Source organism: Lissotriton helveticus, chromosome 7, assembly GCF_964261635.1.
Source record: "Lissotriton helveticus chromosome 7, aLisHel1.1, whole genome shotgun sequence".
Lineage (NCBI taxonomy): Eukaryota > Metazoa > Chordata > Amphibia > Caudata > Salamandridae > Lissotriton > Lissotriton helveticus.
Window position 1 is genome coordinate 1,561,257,270 of NC_136068.1, and position 16,384 is coordinate 1,561,273,653.

General features: G+C 43.9%; 1 protein-coding gene across 1 annotated transcript in view; it reads right to left on the minus strand.

Moving 5' to 3' along the window:
- LOC144770500 (transmembrane channel-like protein 7) overlaps nt 1-16,384 on the minus strand; it is a 345,542-nt gene that overhangs the window by 30,161 nt on the left and 298,997 nt on the right. The window contains exon 15 of the mRNA XM_078655055.1: nt 16,171-16,249. Within this exon, the coding sequence (XP_078511181.1) occupies nt 16,171-16,249 (79 nt within the window). The remainder of the gene's footprint in view (nt 1-16,170; nt 16,250-16,384) is intronic.

The window sequence follows — 16,384 nt, forward strand, 5'->3', positions numbered from 1 at the left end:
TGATGGATGGGTGGGTGGATGGATGGATGAAAGGGTGGATGGATGAAGGATGGATGTATGGATGGAAGGATGAAAGGGTGGATGGATGAAGGATGGATGTATGGATTGATAAAAGGTGGGTGGATGAATGATGGCTGGATGGATGGATGGAAGGGTGGATGTGTAAAGGATGGATGTATGGATAGAAAGATGAAAGGATGAAAGGATGGATGTATGGATGGAAGGATGAAAGGATGGATGTATGGATGGAAGGATGGATGTATGGATGGAAGGATGGATGTATGTATGGATGGAAGGATGAAAGGGTGGATGGATGGATGGATGGAAGGATGAAAGGGTGGATGGATGGATGGATGGAAGGATGAAAGGGTGGATGGATGTATGGATGGAAGGATGAAAGGGTGGATGGATGGATGGAAGGATGAAAGGGTGGATGGAAGGATGAAAGGGTGGATGGAAGGGTGGATGGATGGATGAAAGGATGGATGGATGGATGCAAGGATGAAAGGGTGGATGGATGAAGGATGGATGAATGGATGTGTGAAAGGGTGGATGGATGGATGGATGAATGGATGGATGAAAGGATGGATGAAAGGGTGGATGGATGAAAGGGTGGATGGATGAAAGGGTGGATGGATGGATGTGTGAAAGTGTGGGTGGATGAATAATGGATGGATGGATGTGATGAGGTCTAACAGGCGCATTTATGGTTGTCGATAGTTTTTGATGATGAGGAGTACCAGTTTCTAGAAACTTTTTTCGGAAGGGGGTCCTTACGCCTAAAAAGGTTTTACAAGGGGGTCTCGGCATCAAAAAGTTTGAAGACCTCTGAGCTAAAGGAACCAAGGCACAGTCACATGCTGTGATTTGGCCAGGACCACACCTTGCTAGCTGTTAAGGGTTTTAAGGATACAATTCACATAACAGCCATTGCGGTCCCCTTTTCAATTATGTGCACTGGTGCTCTTTTCTGCTCAAGTCATTGTTTGGCAGCTCGTCATAGAGCTAACTGGACACAATGGCATTACAGCGCTTTACAGTACAAACTGACTTCTGTGTTTTTTAACCACACGAATATTGTGACTTGTCTAAAATCAAAGGGTGCTCCTCTGAGATTTTGAGGCAAATGTAATTTTCCACTTTTAATTTCGGCAGACCGGGCCATTAGGCTACATCTCCTACTGCAAAAAACAAATACAAACACAGTTGTTCCATATTTAGTGTACACAATCACTTCATAAACACCACAGTGCAACGTGCACTTTTTCCTTCAATAATAACTCCACTGCAAGCAAGTATTTGCAATGGAATATGGTCTTGCATTACTGTGTGTCTGGACTATTGGCGTTAGCAACCCCAATAGCTCAAACTTTCAAAAATGTGTGACCTATAGCATTGCAAATGCTTGTTTTTATTTTATGCCTGGTCGACTTCCCAGACTTCCGACAGGATTCAGTATGAGATTTTTTATTTCATGAAATGCTAGTTCACGAGTTTAAATAGGTGCAAAATATAATAAAGTATACGGTCGACGTATTTCGACTTGTGCCTTCTACTGGGATTAGTCAGGTACCACAGTGAGACATATTTAATTTGTCAGTCTTTTCTCAATCTTAGCAGCCCTGAAAAGCAAAATGTTAAAGTGACGTTATAGTAAGGAATTGTATTAATAGCTTACTTAACATTCAAAAACGTAGAAATCACGGAAAAAAACAAATGTTGAAGGAACATTGTAGTTAAACATTTCATTGAAACATAACATTTTAAACTAACAAAACCACTGACATTTACTAGTTAAATGTATCTCAAGTACCTATAACATGTGCCCTAAATTAACATTAACTCACACCTTCGCTATGCTGTGTAGTTATGAATGATGTCATAGCAAATGCCGTGAAGAATATTATCAATTTAGTCACTGAACATGTCATGAGTGATACAATATGCGACGGTAGAAGCAGGGGTGCAGTGGGTCAGACATTTGGAAAGGTGAGATAAGCCAATAGAATGTTTGTTTTCCTTGAATTAAGAAGTCGCTTAAGTCTCCGCATCATCTGGCAGCTCAAGTGCTGAGGACTTCTTGCAGCACTTGTGATCACAGTAGCTCTTGACTTCACTGTACCTCCTTGGTCTCCATCTCAATTGTTCTTCTACAGTAGTATCTGCCTTCCCCGCAACATTAGAGCATCAATAGATCATGGATTTCCTTTCCTCGACCACTTCAGTATTTAGCCCCTGGTGGCCCCTGACATCTCTGAAGCTGGGCTACCATTTCCACCACCACATAACTGCCACTGCAGATCCCCTCGGCTAGGCATCTCCCAGCCGGTTAAGAGGGCTACAAAAGTTATCTTCAACTCCTGAATGCATTACAGTGATTGGATCCAGTGCTCATGAATACAATAGCATTAAATTCCTTGCCTCCTGACAGCTCTTGAGCTATGATTAGAGACCTGACACCCTCTGGTGTGCTTGTCAGTGGATCCTAGCATTCTAGCAGAGCTTGGGCTGAACACTGTATTTAGCTTGTGGTGTCTCAAACTTCACTATCCATCAGTTGGCCTGCTCTCCTAGGTCCACTAGCTTCCTATCCCCGCACCTCTTGTATCCAGCTTCTATATGCTCTTCCCACAGGTTCTACCACTACAGATCCTGAATTTCTTGCAGCTTTTGAACTCACTGGAACTCTTGGTGTGACTAAATCTTCTAGTTACTAATGGCCTTTGCGACTGCTACGTAGTAGCTTGTGAAGCTCCTGGGACCCGGCACTCCTGATCTGCCTCTTCAACTCTTAGCCTCCCTTCACCTCTTTTTCTACCCACATGTTTTGGGCACCTCCAATCATATCCTTGGTGCCCCTTTAGTTTCTGGCCTCCCTGTTATTTGAGGTCATCTTGCCAATGCTGGCTCTCAGTGTAGAACCTTATCCTTTCTGCAATTCCAAATATCTCTACAGCTAATGCCTCCACATTTCCTTGCAGCTCCGAACTTCACTGCACTGGTAGTCCCATTGATATCTCTTCTGCCACTTCTGTATCTTGGGTTATTGCACTATCTATGCTGCGGCCCATGAGTTCCCTGAAGCTTTTGGGTTACCTTTAACCCTGGTTTGTGGCTATTGTGGTAAATAAATAAATAATACCTCTATTTTTGACTAGATATAACAATAACAGATAGCTCAATAAATAAGAGTCAAGATTCGAGGTAGTAGGAGTTTGCAGGTTTAATACAGCATAAAGGACAGGAACAGGACAACCTGCACGGGGAAGATCTGGGATGGCTAGCCAACAGGGGGGCCCCGACAGCTGTCGGGCAGGAGCTGGAATGAGCGCGCTGGCTTTTAATAACAATACACAAGTATATATACTAAAACAATTGCATTACAGTACATACAGTAGGTGTGACAGTGGGTGGGGCCTGTAACAGTCGCGAAAGATAAGGATGAAAGTGGGTGTAACAGGAGGCGTGAACATAGACATGTGATGTAGACGTAACAGAATATGTCATAAATGGGGCGGAAACATGGAGGGGGCTACCTAAGGAGCCGGGACCTCTAACCTAGTGGTGCGCGCAAGCTGGCAATGACGTGTGACTAGGGAGAAGCTGGGGGCTATGACTTCTGAGCTAGAAGGAGAGACGAAAGTCTGGAGTGTCAGAGCGACATGTACCTAAACACTATCTAGTATCTGGTGTTTAGAGAACATGTTGATAGAATCCAAAAGTTATCAGGGTAAAGGCTAACAGACACTAAGACTGGTGCATGAATTATTCTACATGTAGTGTGTGTTGAGGAATATTAAATGACCATAAATACAGTATTTCTCTTACATGGAGACGTAAAGGCTAGACGATGACTGAAACTATTGATGCGATTCAGTAGCTTAGGAATGCAGAGAAGGAGAGCTGGACTGATAACTAGAATCATAACATACTCTTGGCAGACTGGCAGGCAGAGCCAGGCCGAGCCGGGCACTGTGAGGCAGGAAGTAAGTGAAGGGTCAGGGATACAGGTGGGGGCTGTATCGCTCCTCAGCGAGGGTTCAGGAGACAGGAGCTGAATCTGAGTCCGGGCCCTTTTGAGGCCTAGAAACGGGGACTTTTCAATGAATTTAACGTGCACACTGTAAAACGTGGCAACATAACTTTACATAGGCCTGATGCTCGTTGTATTCACGAAAACTAGGAACTGGCATACTAGAGATGGACACAGCTGTAATTGCGTCTTTAATCGATCATGGGGAATACATATGCATATTAATCGTGCACATATAACATAACATGGGGAACACGTAGGGACACAGAACATGGCAAAATTTATTTTTCCACATTCCCTCCTTGTCACTGCGTTTCCATCAAGAAACATCAATATTCATGATACCATCTATCATTTCATACAGTATCATTTGCTCGTCTCGAATTTTCTTGGAACGGGATTTAGGACGGGACTTGGGACTAGGAATACAAGAGGTAGCACAAATGCCGCAAATCGCAGGGCCACATTGTATACAGAGGCAGCAACTGAATATGATCGCTACTGCAATACCTAGAAATGACAATATTTTCCATCCCCAGGCAGAAATAATACTCCAAAACCAACCGGACCATGTCCAGGTGCCTGGATCCTGGTGTAACTGATGGGCAATTTTATGAAGTCTGGTTATAGCTGAATAAACAGACGGCGCGTTATTTGGAATGAAAATGCAGCAACTAGATCCGATGACTCTACATGCTCCTCCTCTATCGGCCAGTATGACGTCAAGAACGAGACGATTTTGGAGCACGACAAATCTCATAGCAGATTGCTCTTCGGTTAAGTTACCTAGGGCAGAGGCAGTCTCATTCACTACCGCTTCAAGGGTTCTTGTTAACCTACGTATTAACTTACTATTCTGGATAGGTCCTATAAAGAAAAAGAATCCTCTATTGAAATCTGTATACTGTTCTAGAGCAGTTTCAGTTTGATCAACAATCGGGGACTCAATCTCCCTTCTATGTCTAATGTGTACTAGATGTGTGTTTCTATGATAATCAGACGGGGCTAGGAAAACTGGTGGCAGTAGGAAGGCAATGTAACAGGTTCCCTCCCAATCGAGGGGCAGACGAACATATGCGGTCTGACCACAAACAAAATAAGAATGACGTGAAGCTTTAAAAATAGATTTCCCACTGTCACTATACTTGACAATAGTAGTACAATCACTATGTCCTACATGTACAGAACCATTATTTCTGACACATAATTCGCCTTTGACTGGTAGTACTGAAATAGCAGGTAGGTCTGGAGTAGGATCAGACTGAACATTCAGGACCATGAAATTCGAAGAATAATTACCCAAATTATAAACTTCATTTTCTAGATCTAACCCTGTTCTGTGGGGAAGACCTTGCTTGTCTGGAAAACATGTACTGTTCAGAAGGGACATATCAGTTGAAGATGACGTTAACGTGGACCAGGCTCCACATGAGCCATTATGTGAAAACGGATAAGGAAAGAGTGGCAGAACTCCCTTAGGTGTCTGGAAAGGGGGGAGTCGACCACACACCCAACAATTAGTGGCATTGCTGGTCTGGTGTGAATAATGTAACATACGGATAAATGAATTGTTGCGCATAGCAAGACGATAGGATAGTTCGTGAGGAGGCAGATCACTAAACGTGTGCTCTACTGTAGCATTAGAAGACTTATTTACATGAGAAATTGGAAAACATAAATGAAATGCATAACTCGTACAGGTAATCATCAAGCTCAAAAACAATATAAAACTTAGAAAAACGATACATCGGATTGAGTTTTGACTAACTCTCTCACTATGGGGGTCTATTTCATACATGTCAGAAACCTGTCTAACCGTTTCACCTAGGGGAGGACTTAGACAATTAAACTGGCTGACTTATTTTACTAGACCGTAGCTTCTTTTTATACTCCTGCTGTGGAGTTTCCTCTAACAGGGGAGGCTTGGTATCAATGTCATTTGCGGGACAGTCCTTGAGAATAGTATTTTGGCAGTCTTTAGGTAAAATGCAATCCTTGGCAAAGTTCTTGGAAACAGTTTGTAGTCGGGATCCGTGAAATTTCTTAACATGAGACAAATGGACCCACCCCTTCCGGCCCTCCAACTTCACGGCCGTACGGGTGGTTAAGAGGACCAACTTCGGCTCCTTCCAGCGAGGCTCCAGCGGACTCGAACGATCAAAATTCCGGACGAGAACCAAGCTTCCTGGAACGATTTCATGCGGTTTCACCTCGGTATTGTCTGGAAATGCGGCGGCAACCTGTGAACGACAAGAGTGTAGGGCAGACATCAAGGAAGCTAGGTAATCTGTCAGCATATTACTGGAAACATCTGTAATACTTCGGGGTCTAGGTGTACCCCATACATTCGGGGGGCGGCCGAATACGACCTCATAAGGGGACAGACCTGATCTGGAATGTGCGACCATGCGCATATAGAATAGAGCGACTGGCAGAGCTACTAGCCAGTCTACACCTTTCTCTTTACAGACTTTTGCAATGCGGATTTTCAGGGTCTGGTTATGTCTCTCTACGAGACCTGCTGCTTCAGGATGGCGTACACAATGAAACTTCCACTGGTACCCTAACAGCAGGGAAACGTGCTTCATGAGCTCAGATGAGAATGGCTGGCCGTTATCAGAATACACGACCCTAGGGAGTCCATAGCGGGGGAAGAATTCACGGACCAACTGCTTGGCAGTGGTCGCGGCTGTGTAATCTGGGACTGGATATGCTTCTGTCCACCTGGACAAGGCACATACAACTACAAGGATATATTTGAAACCTCGACATCGCTCCATCTGAATATAATCCATCTGGAGGACTTCAAAAGGGTGGTCAGGGGGCTGGAATCCACCTTGTTCCACCGGGACACTTTTACCTGGATTGAACTGGCAACATATCATACAGGTACGGACTTTCTGTTTGGCTGCAGCTCGTAAATGCTTGTTGAACCAAATGTTCTGGATACTGTCTAATATAGCTTTTTCTCCTAAATGTGCAGGACTATGTGCGGTATTGATAATGACTTGAACCATTGAGTTGGGGAGAAACCATGTGGCTCTACCCTTCGTCAACCATCCCTGATCTGTCTGGACCCCTCCTTGTTCGGACCATTTCTTAATTTCTTCGGGAGTAGCATGTAACTGGATATCTATGACATCCTGAGTAGGGTCCTTAACTGTCATACAAGTAGTCTGTTCTAGAGTGGATGTCGGTGTCTTGTTAACTGGTATGTCTGGTGTCTGTGCTGTAAGCTTGGCTGTTCGATCTGCTAGATCATTACCTTGGGAAATAATGTCAGTGACTTTCGTATGTGCTTTGCACTTCATGATAGCGAAATATGTCGGTAAATGTATTGCGTCTAACAGAGCTTGAATAAGGAGACCATGCTGAATCTTGGTTCCATGAGAAGTCATGAAACCTCTCTCCTGCCAGAGCACTCCGAAGTCGTGTACGACTCCGAATGCGTAGCGTGAATCTGTGTAAATATTAACTTTCAGGTTCTTGGCACGTATGCAGGCTTGTGTCAGAGCAACTAGCTCTGCTGCCTGAGCAGACAGGGTGTCAATACGGTGTGTTTCAATAACTTCAGTGTCAGTAGTCACTGCATACGCGGCTACTAGTTCTCCTGTACTCGTTCTCATACATGAACCATCCACATAAAGTGTCAGGTCGGGATCTGGTAATGGAATATCTGTCAGATCTTGTCTTGGCTTAGTCATAGTGTTAACAACTTCCACACAGTCATGTGTGGCAGGATTTGAAGTAACTGACGGTAACAGTGTAGCAGGATTTAGAACGTTGCAGCGTCTGATTTCTATGTGTGGCTGGAACAGTGTCAGTTCATAACCTGTTAAACGTGCAATTGTCAAGTGCTGAGTCTGTGTTCGGTTTAAAAGAACTTCCACGGAGTGTGGAACTTGTACTGTCAGGGAATGTCCTAATACTATGGAATCACTTTGTCTGATAGCTAGTGCTGTGGCTGCAACTGACTTGAGGCACGCAGGCAGAGCCTGGGCTACTGGATCTAGTGTGCTCGAAAAATAAGCACAGGGCTTGTATTGTCCTGCTTGATCTTGTGTAAGAACAGATAATGCTGTACCATCACGTTCTGTGACAAAAAGTGTAAAAGGCTTATTGTAGTTCGGTGTAGCTAGGACAGGTGCTTGACATAAAGCTTTCTTTAGCTCATTAAAACTAAGTGTATGTTCAGATGTCCAAGGGAGGACAGTCGATACGGCTGCCTCCTGTGTCGTTAACTGTACCAGTGGTTTAGCTAGAAATGCATACTGAGGAATCCATTGTCTGCAATAGGAAGTAAGGCCGATAAAAGCACGTACCTCCTTCTGGGTCTTGGGCTGAGGAAGACTCGCTATTAACTGGATACGATCGGGTGTCAACTGCCTACCCCACTTGGACAGTAAGTGGCCTAAGTAGATCACTTGCTGGACACAGAATTGAAGCTTTGAAGGGGACACCTTGTGCCCCATCTCGGCTAGGAAATACAGAACTGTGAGTGACGCTCGCTCGCAAGCACGTTCAGAACGGGCTGTGATCAGTAGATCATCGACATATTGGAGCAGGGCAGTGTCAGTTGGCATGTGAATGTTGTCTAGTTGTCTCTTAAGTGCTTGACTGTAAATACTAGGACTTTCTGTGAAACCTTGAGGAGCTCGTGTGAATTTATAGCTCCTTCCATTTAAACAGAATCCGAAAAGGTACTGGCTGTCTGGATGAATTGGAACACTGAAAAATGCGTTTTTGAGGTCTATGACTGTGAAAAATGTAGCCTCAGAATCAATGGCTGTCAATAGAGATGAGATATCTGGAACAACTGGATACTGGGGGATGATACATTTATTAAGTTCTCGAAGGTCAATCACTAATCGATATACTGGGGGTGCATTTGGATCAGTACGTTTCATGACTGGAATGATAGGAGAATTACATACATTGGAGTCAGTTTCTACAACTACTCCTTGAGCCATAAGCTCGTCAATAATTTTGGATAAGGCTGCTACAGCCTCAGGTGGCAATCTGTACTGTCTGATTCGTGGTAACACTACACCTTGCTTGAGAGTCACACGATGGGGTGTGATTTGCATGAAGCCAACATCAGTTGGACCTTGCGCCCATAGATGCTGCGGGACATTTGACAATCTCGGATCAAAATCTCGTAATACATAGTGACCCTTAAAGTCACGTAAAAACAAACGTATTCCCTCTGGGGAACAGCAAATAACTGCACCTAATTCTTTCAGTGTCTTAATGCCTAACACATTTTCTGGACATGACTTCGTAAGCAATAGATCAGTAGTTCGGGACAATGGACCTACTTCTAGAGTAACTGGTTTGGAAATCTCGTTTACAATAGGCTTTCCTGAAAATCCAAGGGAAACATTTCTAGAGCCTGAGAGCGGAGCCCCTGGAACCTCGTCGTGACTAATGGTAGTCCTACTTGCCCCTGTATCAATCAAAAACTTTCTGTCTTTCCCTAATACTTGACTGTGCACATAGGGACCCTCTTGATCTACAGGTATCTCGATGAGAGGCAAGCCTACCTCCCTCTCTAGGCTGTTTCATGAATACTGCTGGTACTCTGGATACTCGGACTGTGCATACTGGTACATCTGCTGTGTAACATGCTGTGTTGCAGCAATAGGCTGCGGTGCTGGAACTGTCTGTTGTGCATTCTGTGGCTGAGAAGTCTGTGAAACTTGTTCTTGTCTAGGCGGACGTGGTCTTTCTTTAGTTTTACCAGTGGCTATATTGTGTTTCAGAACTGCACACTCGTTTATAAAATGACCTGGCTGTTTACAATAATTGCATGTCCCTTTAACGGGAGCTGCAGGATGACTGGCTTGATTCGGACCCCTCTTCTGACTGTCTTGTGGAACAGTTTGTGCAACTAGTACTTTCATTTTCGTGTCTTTCATACGTCTTCTCTCGTGTTCTTGCTCTTCTCTGATTCTGTTCTGGTGATACTGGAGCATCTGGAGCATTTGGGACGGGGTACTAGCTTGCCAAGTACTTTCGACTTTCAAAACTCGATTTTTAACTTGTGGACTTGAATTCTCGACTAATTTAGTAACAAAAAGATGCGGGTATGACTCGCTACTCGTCTTGAGACCACTGTTAATGCTAAAGCATTTCTCGAATCTAGAATAAAAATCACTAGTGTCTTCGTCTGGTTTCTGTTTACATGCTGAGATTGCATCCCAGTCTTCCTTTTTAGTGGCTAATAATCTAGGTAAAACTTGTATTAATAATTCTGGTAATTCTTTACATTCGTCTCCAAGACCGGTACCTGGTACTCGTATCTTATCTTCAGCTTCTAGAGCTGTCCAATCGATCTTTTTCTCTCCCACCTCCCAATCCTTTTCCTTGAGTTTTTCATATATGCCTGCAGGCAACAGGACTTTTAGCATTTTAATAATATCTGGATACGTGTATTCTCCCATACGGAGCATGTCTTTTAATTCTCGGTGGAACCCTGCTGGATCTTTGTCGTGACAGGGAATTAATTTTTTCATCTCTAAGAGTTCCATCTTTGTAACTGGGGTGTAAACAAATACTCGTTGCATTTCACCATCTGGTGTCCTAACTGGGTGTACTTCTCGTAACGGATGCTGTCTGTCTATATAAAACGGTTTACTTTCTGGAGGTGAGACATGAACAAAATGCGGGTTCAAAAACGTTCTGTATTTGTGGCGCTGTTCTAGAATGGTACTAATTAAATCGGTACCTAAACCTTTCCATCTATACTGGAGTAACTCGTTCAGGATATCATGTAACGGGCCTGGATCAGAATGTCCCTCATACAGTGTAATGAGGTGTTGGATCATATACATACCCACCAGTCGCTGCTCGGCTGGGGGCAGTTTCAGAAACATTTGTGCCACTATTTCGTCTGGAAAAGTGGTAGAATCAGTAATCCATCGGACTGCTGATCGGGCTAGTTCTTGTTCATGCATGGTACTTAACTCACTATAACCGATTCGTGATTTCAGAATGTGATTGGTAGCTTGAAATACTTGTTCTAGAGAGCCTTGTTCCGGTGCTGGAAGATGAAAGACTTTCTTGTGTTCTAGGCGTAAATGTCGGTCTGGAATTCTAGATTTACCTACATACGCTATTCTGGCGGTATTCTCGTCGTCTACCTCTTCAGTAGAAGAGTCATTTTCTTTCTCGCTTACTTGTGCTTCTTTGCGTTGTTCGTGTAACCTTATTATTTCTTTACGTATTTTCTTGTACATACTCTCTATACTATTGAGTGTCTTGTGCTTACCCTCGGCTATATTATCACTCCACTTTGTCAGAATTCTCATTTCGGTCGGATCTTTAGTCGGGGAATCTTGTTCCCGTATTAAACAATTGATCAGAAACTTTAATAACATGAACTGGATCTCAGATTTTCTGAGAGACATGACTTCAGCAATACTTTCTGGATCTTGTCCTGTACGAATGAAACGATACATTCTGTCTAGATCTTCTTTCATATTCGGTAGGGTGACCAAATACTCGGACACCTGTCTTATACGTACGGAATATATAACCATACCATCCTCGCCTGGGACTGGATCATAACAGCATTCAGTAAGAAGTCGCCTGATTTCTGCAATGGACTTATATTTGGGCGTACGCTGTAACGCACGTTCATGTAACTCGACTGCTCCTAAACGTCTATTCGGCGGCGGGGTACCAGGAGGACCTCCTCCCGCGGCCCCTAAACTGGAATCGTCGACTGATACTCTTCGAGCTGGCAGAGTGACTGATGTAGCGGGAATTTGTACTACGGGCTGGACCGGGGGTACCGTAGCAGGTACTGCAACAGGTGCCCCGGTGACTGGAGGAGCAGGATTTACATTATTTACAGGAGCTGGCAGAACAGGATTTGCATATTCTGGGACTGTGTCGTCCAAATAGGACGAGAGAAAAATATCAGCTGCGGTCGGTTTGTGACGTAGCTTGGTCGGAACTAATGGTGGCGGAAAATTACTGGATGCTTCCGGGGTTGCTTTTGGCAAGCCCTCGGCAAGAAGAGGGTACATACCCTTAATAAGGGCATTTCTCTGCCTGTCTGACTGTTCGGTTTTAACTCGTTCACCTATTTCGATTAGTTCCTTTTCTTGGGCTTTTTCTAAGGATTCTCTACTTAATTCTGACTTTCTGATTTCTTTTTCGGTTCTTTTATGAGATTCTTTGCGCCATAACTCGATGGCATCTTTCTGTGACTGTCTGGCTTTCTTTTTCCATAATACTTCTTCTACTCGCATGATGCACTCGGCATCCCATGTACCCGATACGGGCCATCTGTACTTTTCTTCTAACTGTTTGGTGTACTCCACCCATAAATCTAGATATAATATGGCGCTTATGCCATGCTTTTGATACATAAAATGACCTGGACTGTCCCTAGGCGGGACAGGAACTGCTTCTTCTAACAGACCTTTTCTAGTTTTTAACTGACGTAATTTTGAGAGCAGCGGCATGACTGAACTGTAGTCTAGACACAATACAATACACAATGAACACGATAATTACACCACTTTCATACCACGACATTGAAATACATGAATGACATTTAAAATAACAGTTCGGACAAAATACTACCTGGAATACTGAAAACAGAATACATGAATTTCTCGAGAACAGAACGGACTAGAACAGAAACTAGATGCACTGCTAAAACAGTACGAAACTTACCGGTCTCATAAAGAGACACGTCAGGACCCGCATCCACCTAAGTGGACACTTCGTGTTGGATCTGTGTACCCCAAACCCACGGACCAGAGACAATTAGATTGAACCTGTCTAGATACTACCCCAGCAATGGTACTCACCGGGCAGCAAGAACGGAAGGCCTCGGACTGGACTGGACTGCTTCGACGCCGGCCGGACGAACTTCGGACTTCTGTTACGGGTGGGCCTCCGGATACCTCGGACCTTGGACTCTCGGCTTGGGCTCTGGTCGGGACTCGCCGCGTTCCTCCACCGCCTCGTCTGGATGCTGGACCGCAACCTCCGTTTCCTCCGTGGGCCTGAGGGATACTTGAAGCAGAAATATCTGCACATGCACGGTATGGTTCCGTCACGGCTGCAGAGGATCAGGGGGCTTGCGTGGCTTCACCGGCGCGTGGGGAAAGGGCAAGTCCCTGTTCGGGCGCCATTATGTGGTAAATAAATAAATAATACCTCTATTTTTGACTAGATATAACAATAACAGATAGCTCAATAAATAAGAGTCAAGATTCGAGGTAGTAGGAGTTTGCAGGTTTAATACAGCATAAAGGACAGGAACAGGACAACCTGCACGGGGAAGATCTGGGATGGCTAGCCAACAGGGGGGCCCCGACAGCTGTCGGGCAGGAGCTGGAATGAGCGCGCTGGCTTTTAATAACAATACACAAGTATATATACTAAAACAATTGCATTACAGTACATACAGTAGGTGTGACAGTGGGTGGGGCCTGTAACAGTCGCGAAAGATAAGGATGAAAGTGGGTGTAACAGGAGGCGTGAACATAGACATGTGATGTAGACGTAACAGAATATGTCATAAATGGGGCGGAAACATGGAGGGGGCTACCTAAGGAGCCGGGACCTCTAACCTAGTGGTGCGCGCAAGCTGGCAATGACGTGTGACTAGGGAGAAGCTGGGGGCTATGACTTCTGAGCTAGAAGGAGAGACGAAAGTCTGGAGTGTCAGAGCGACATGTACCTAAACACTATCTAGTATCTGGTGTTTAGAGAACATGTTGATAGAATCCAAAAGTTATCAGGGTAAAGGCTAACAGACACTAAGACTGGTGCATGAATTATTCTACATGTAGTGTGTGTTGAGGAATATTAAATGACCATAAATACAGTATTTCTCTTACATGGAGACGTAAAGGCTAGACGATGACTGAAACTATTGATGCGATTCAGTAGCTTAGGAATGCAGAGAAGGAGAGCTGGACTGATAACTAGAATCATAACATACTCTTGGCAGACTGGCAGGCAGAGCCAGGCCGAGCCGGGCACTGTGAGGCAGGAAGTAAGTGAAGGGTCAGGGATACAGGTGGGGGCTGTATCGCTCCTCAGCGAGGGTTCAGGAGACAGGAGCTGAATCTGAGTCCGGGCCCTTTTGAGGCCTAGAAATGGGGACTTTTCAATGAATTTAACGTGCACACTGTAAAACGTGGCAACATAACTTTACATAGGCCTGATGCTCGTTGTATTCACGAAAACTAGGAACTGGCATACTAGAGATGGACACAGCTGTAATTGCGTCTTTAATCGATCATGGGGAATACATATGCATATTAATCGTGCACATATAACATAACATGGGGAACACGTAGGGACACAGAACATGGCAAAATTTATTTTTCCACACTATCACAGAGAATCCTGGCTGCCCAGCAGTATTTGGCCTCTGCCGCTCTTGGCCTGAAGGTTACCCTTAGCTCCTGGCTGCAATCATCTCCTGGGTCCATTGTTCATGTATATTCTCCTTGAAGTTGCTGTCTTCCTTTTAGCTCCTTAGATGATTGATCTCTATATCCCTTCGTGCAACAGTCTTTCAGACATCTTACATCAGCCTGTCCCATGCCTGAGTAGCCCATCCAATGTTGTTTTTTGCCTTGCATTCTGGTAACTATGTATGGGACATGCTTACCTCTGTGTATTGGTCACATATGGAGATGCACTATTCAACATCTCCTGAAAATGCATGCCTTCTGAAGCAGGAGAGAATAGCAAAATGCATAGAGTGTCGGCATGGACTTGTCAGAGATCTTAGATGGATGCGCTACACCGGAGTGAATACAAGGAGGACTACATGTCCCAGGAACATAGGACTCTTATGATAATTGCAAATGGTGTCGGCCATCTTCAATGCATAATCTATAAGTTCCTTGTGGTCCATAGCACCCTTGCTATACTTAATTCATAGTTCCTGCAACCAGGACTTTTCGAAAACTATGCTGTACTTTCTGGAAATTTGACAAAAGACTGAACTGGGGTCAGAGTCATTCTAGCACAACACTTGTGTTAAAGGATATAGACATCTGCTCTTAAATATTAAAGGGGAGTTTATTAGGGATTGTGAACTCATATATTGCACTTTCTTTTTTAGAGGGAGTTATCCTTTACAATTTCGAATTCATATCTTGAACTCTGTTTCACAAGGAGTCATCTTTTAGGATTAGAACGTACGTTGTACTTATTTCTTTTCATAGGGTATCATCCACTAAATAATACAACGCAATAGAACGCGTTTTGTTGACATACAAACATTTTTGGGGGCCAGGCTTCTTTTGCCATTGGTTTGCTTGAGTGTCATTTACACCATGTTTCCATTAATGACAGGATTCAATATGGAAGACTGGGTCAGCTGACTTAAGCCAGTGGCCATTTTGTTCAGTGAGTAACTGCACTTGTCTGATCAGATGTGCACGTTCTCTCAAAAAGAAGCATGCTTCAGTGCCAGGGCCTGTTGGGACGTTTTTTGTGATAAATGCCCTTTTTTTACATATTCAATTTCCTTTCTTTCCTTCTCAATTTTTTAATTATTTTTTTAGAGCAAGCTACAGCTCCACAGACAGTGCTAATGGGCCACCTGCTCATTTAATCAATAGTGTTCTGGATCCTGCATGTCCACTGCCTCTAAACGAGGCGACCATCATGCACTCATATTATCCATAGTGTTATTAAACGTTTGCCTTACAAATTGGATAACTAGTTGGTTCTAAAATTATAGGCCATGATAGAAGGATAAGACAATAATACACTATGTACAATACTATTGTTGTTATGATTCTATTGTAACCCCCAGCTGCTGTGTTCATTTTGTTATTGCAAGCATATGCCCACTATGCCTATGTTTTCGAGTTTGTGTGTGTATTTCACTGTGGTTGTGTGAGGGCAAGAATAAGTCAGTGGGTGGATAAATGGATACATGAGTGCAGGGACAATAGGCAGAGTGCATATGTGATGACTCACTTAGTAACTAAACCCATCACTAACCCAAGAGATACACATTTATAAGCCAGAGGTATTGGCATTGTCAGTTCACGGTTTCATTTGAGCTTCCAATCCTTTACTATTCTGTTAAGGAACAGACAGGCCAGCGAGGAGGCAGAAGCTGTGAACTTAATTCTCATACTTACCAGCTGGAGGTGTGCTTTCAGCTCCCCTACTAAAATGCCATACGAGTTTCCCAGGGTTATGAGGTATAACATGAGGATGCTAAAGAAAATAAGGAGAAACTTAAAATTCACCTATTACTACAGGAAATAAACAAAGTGTTCACCTTTACACTGATTAGTGGGTGTTAGAAGGTCTACAATGGAACTGGTCATCCAAATAAACACACCAACAATT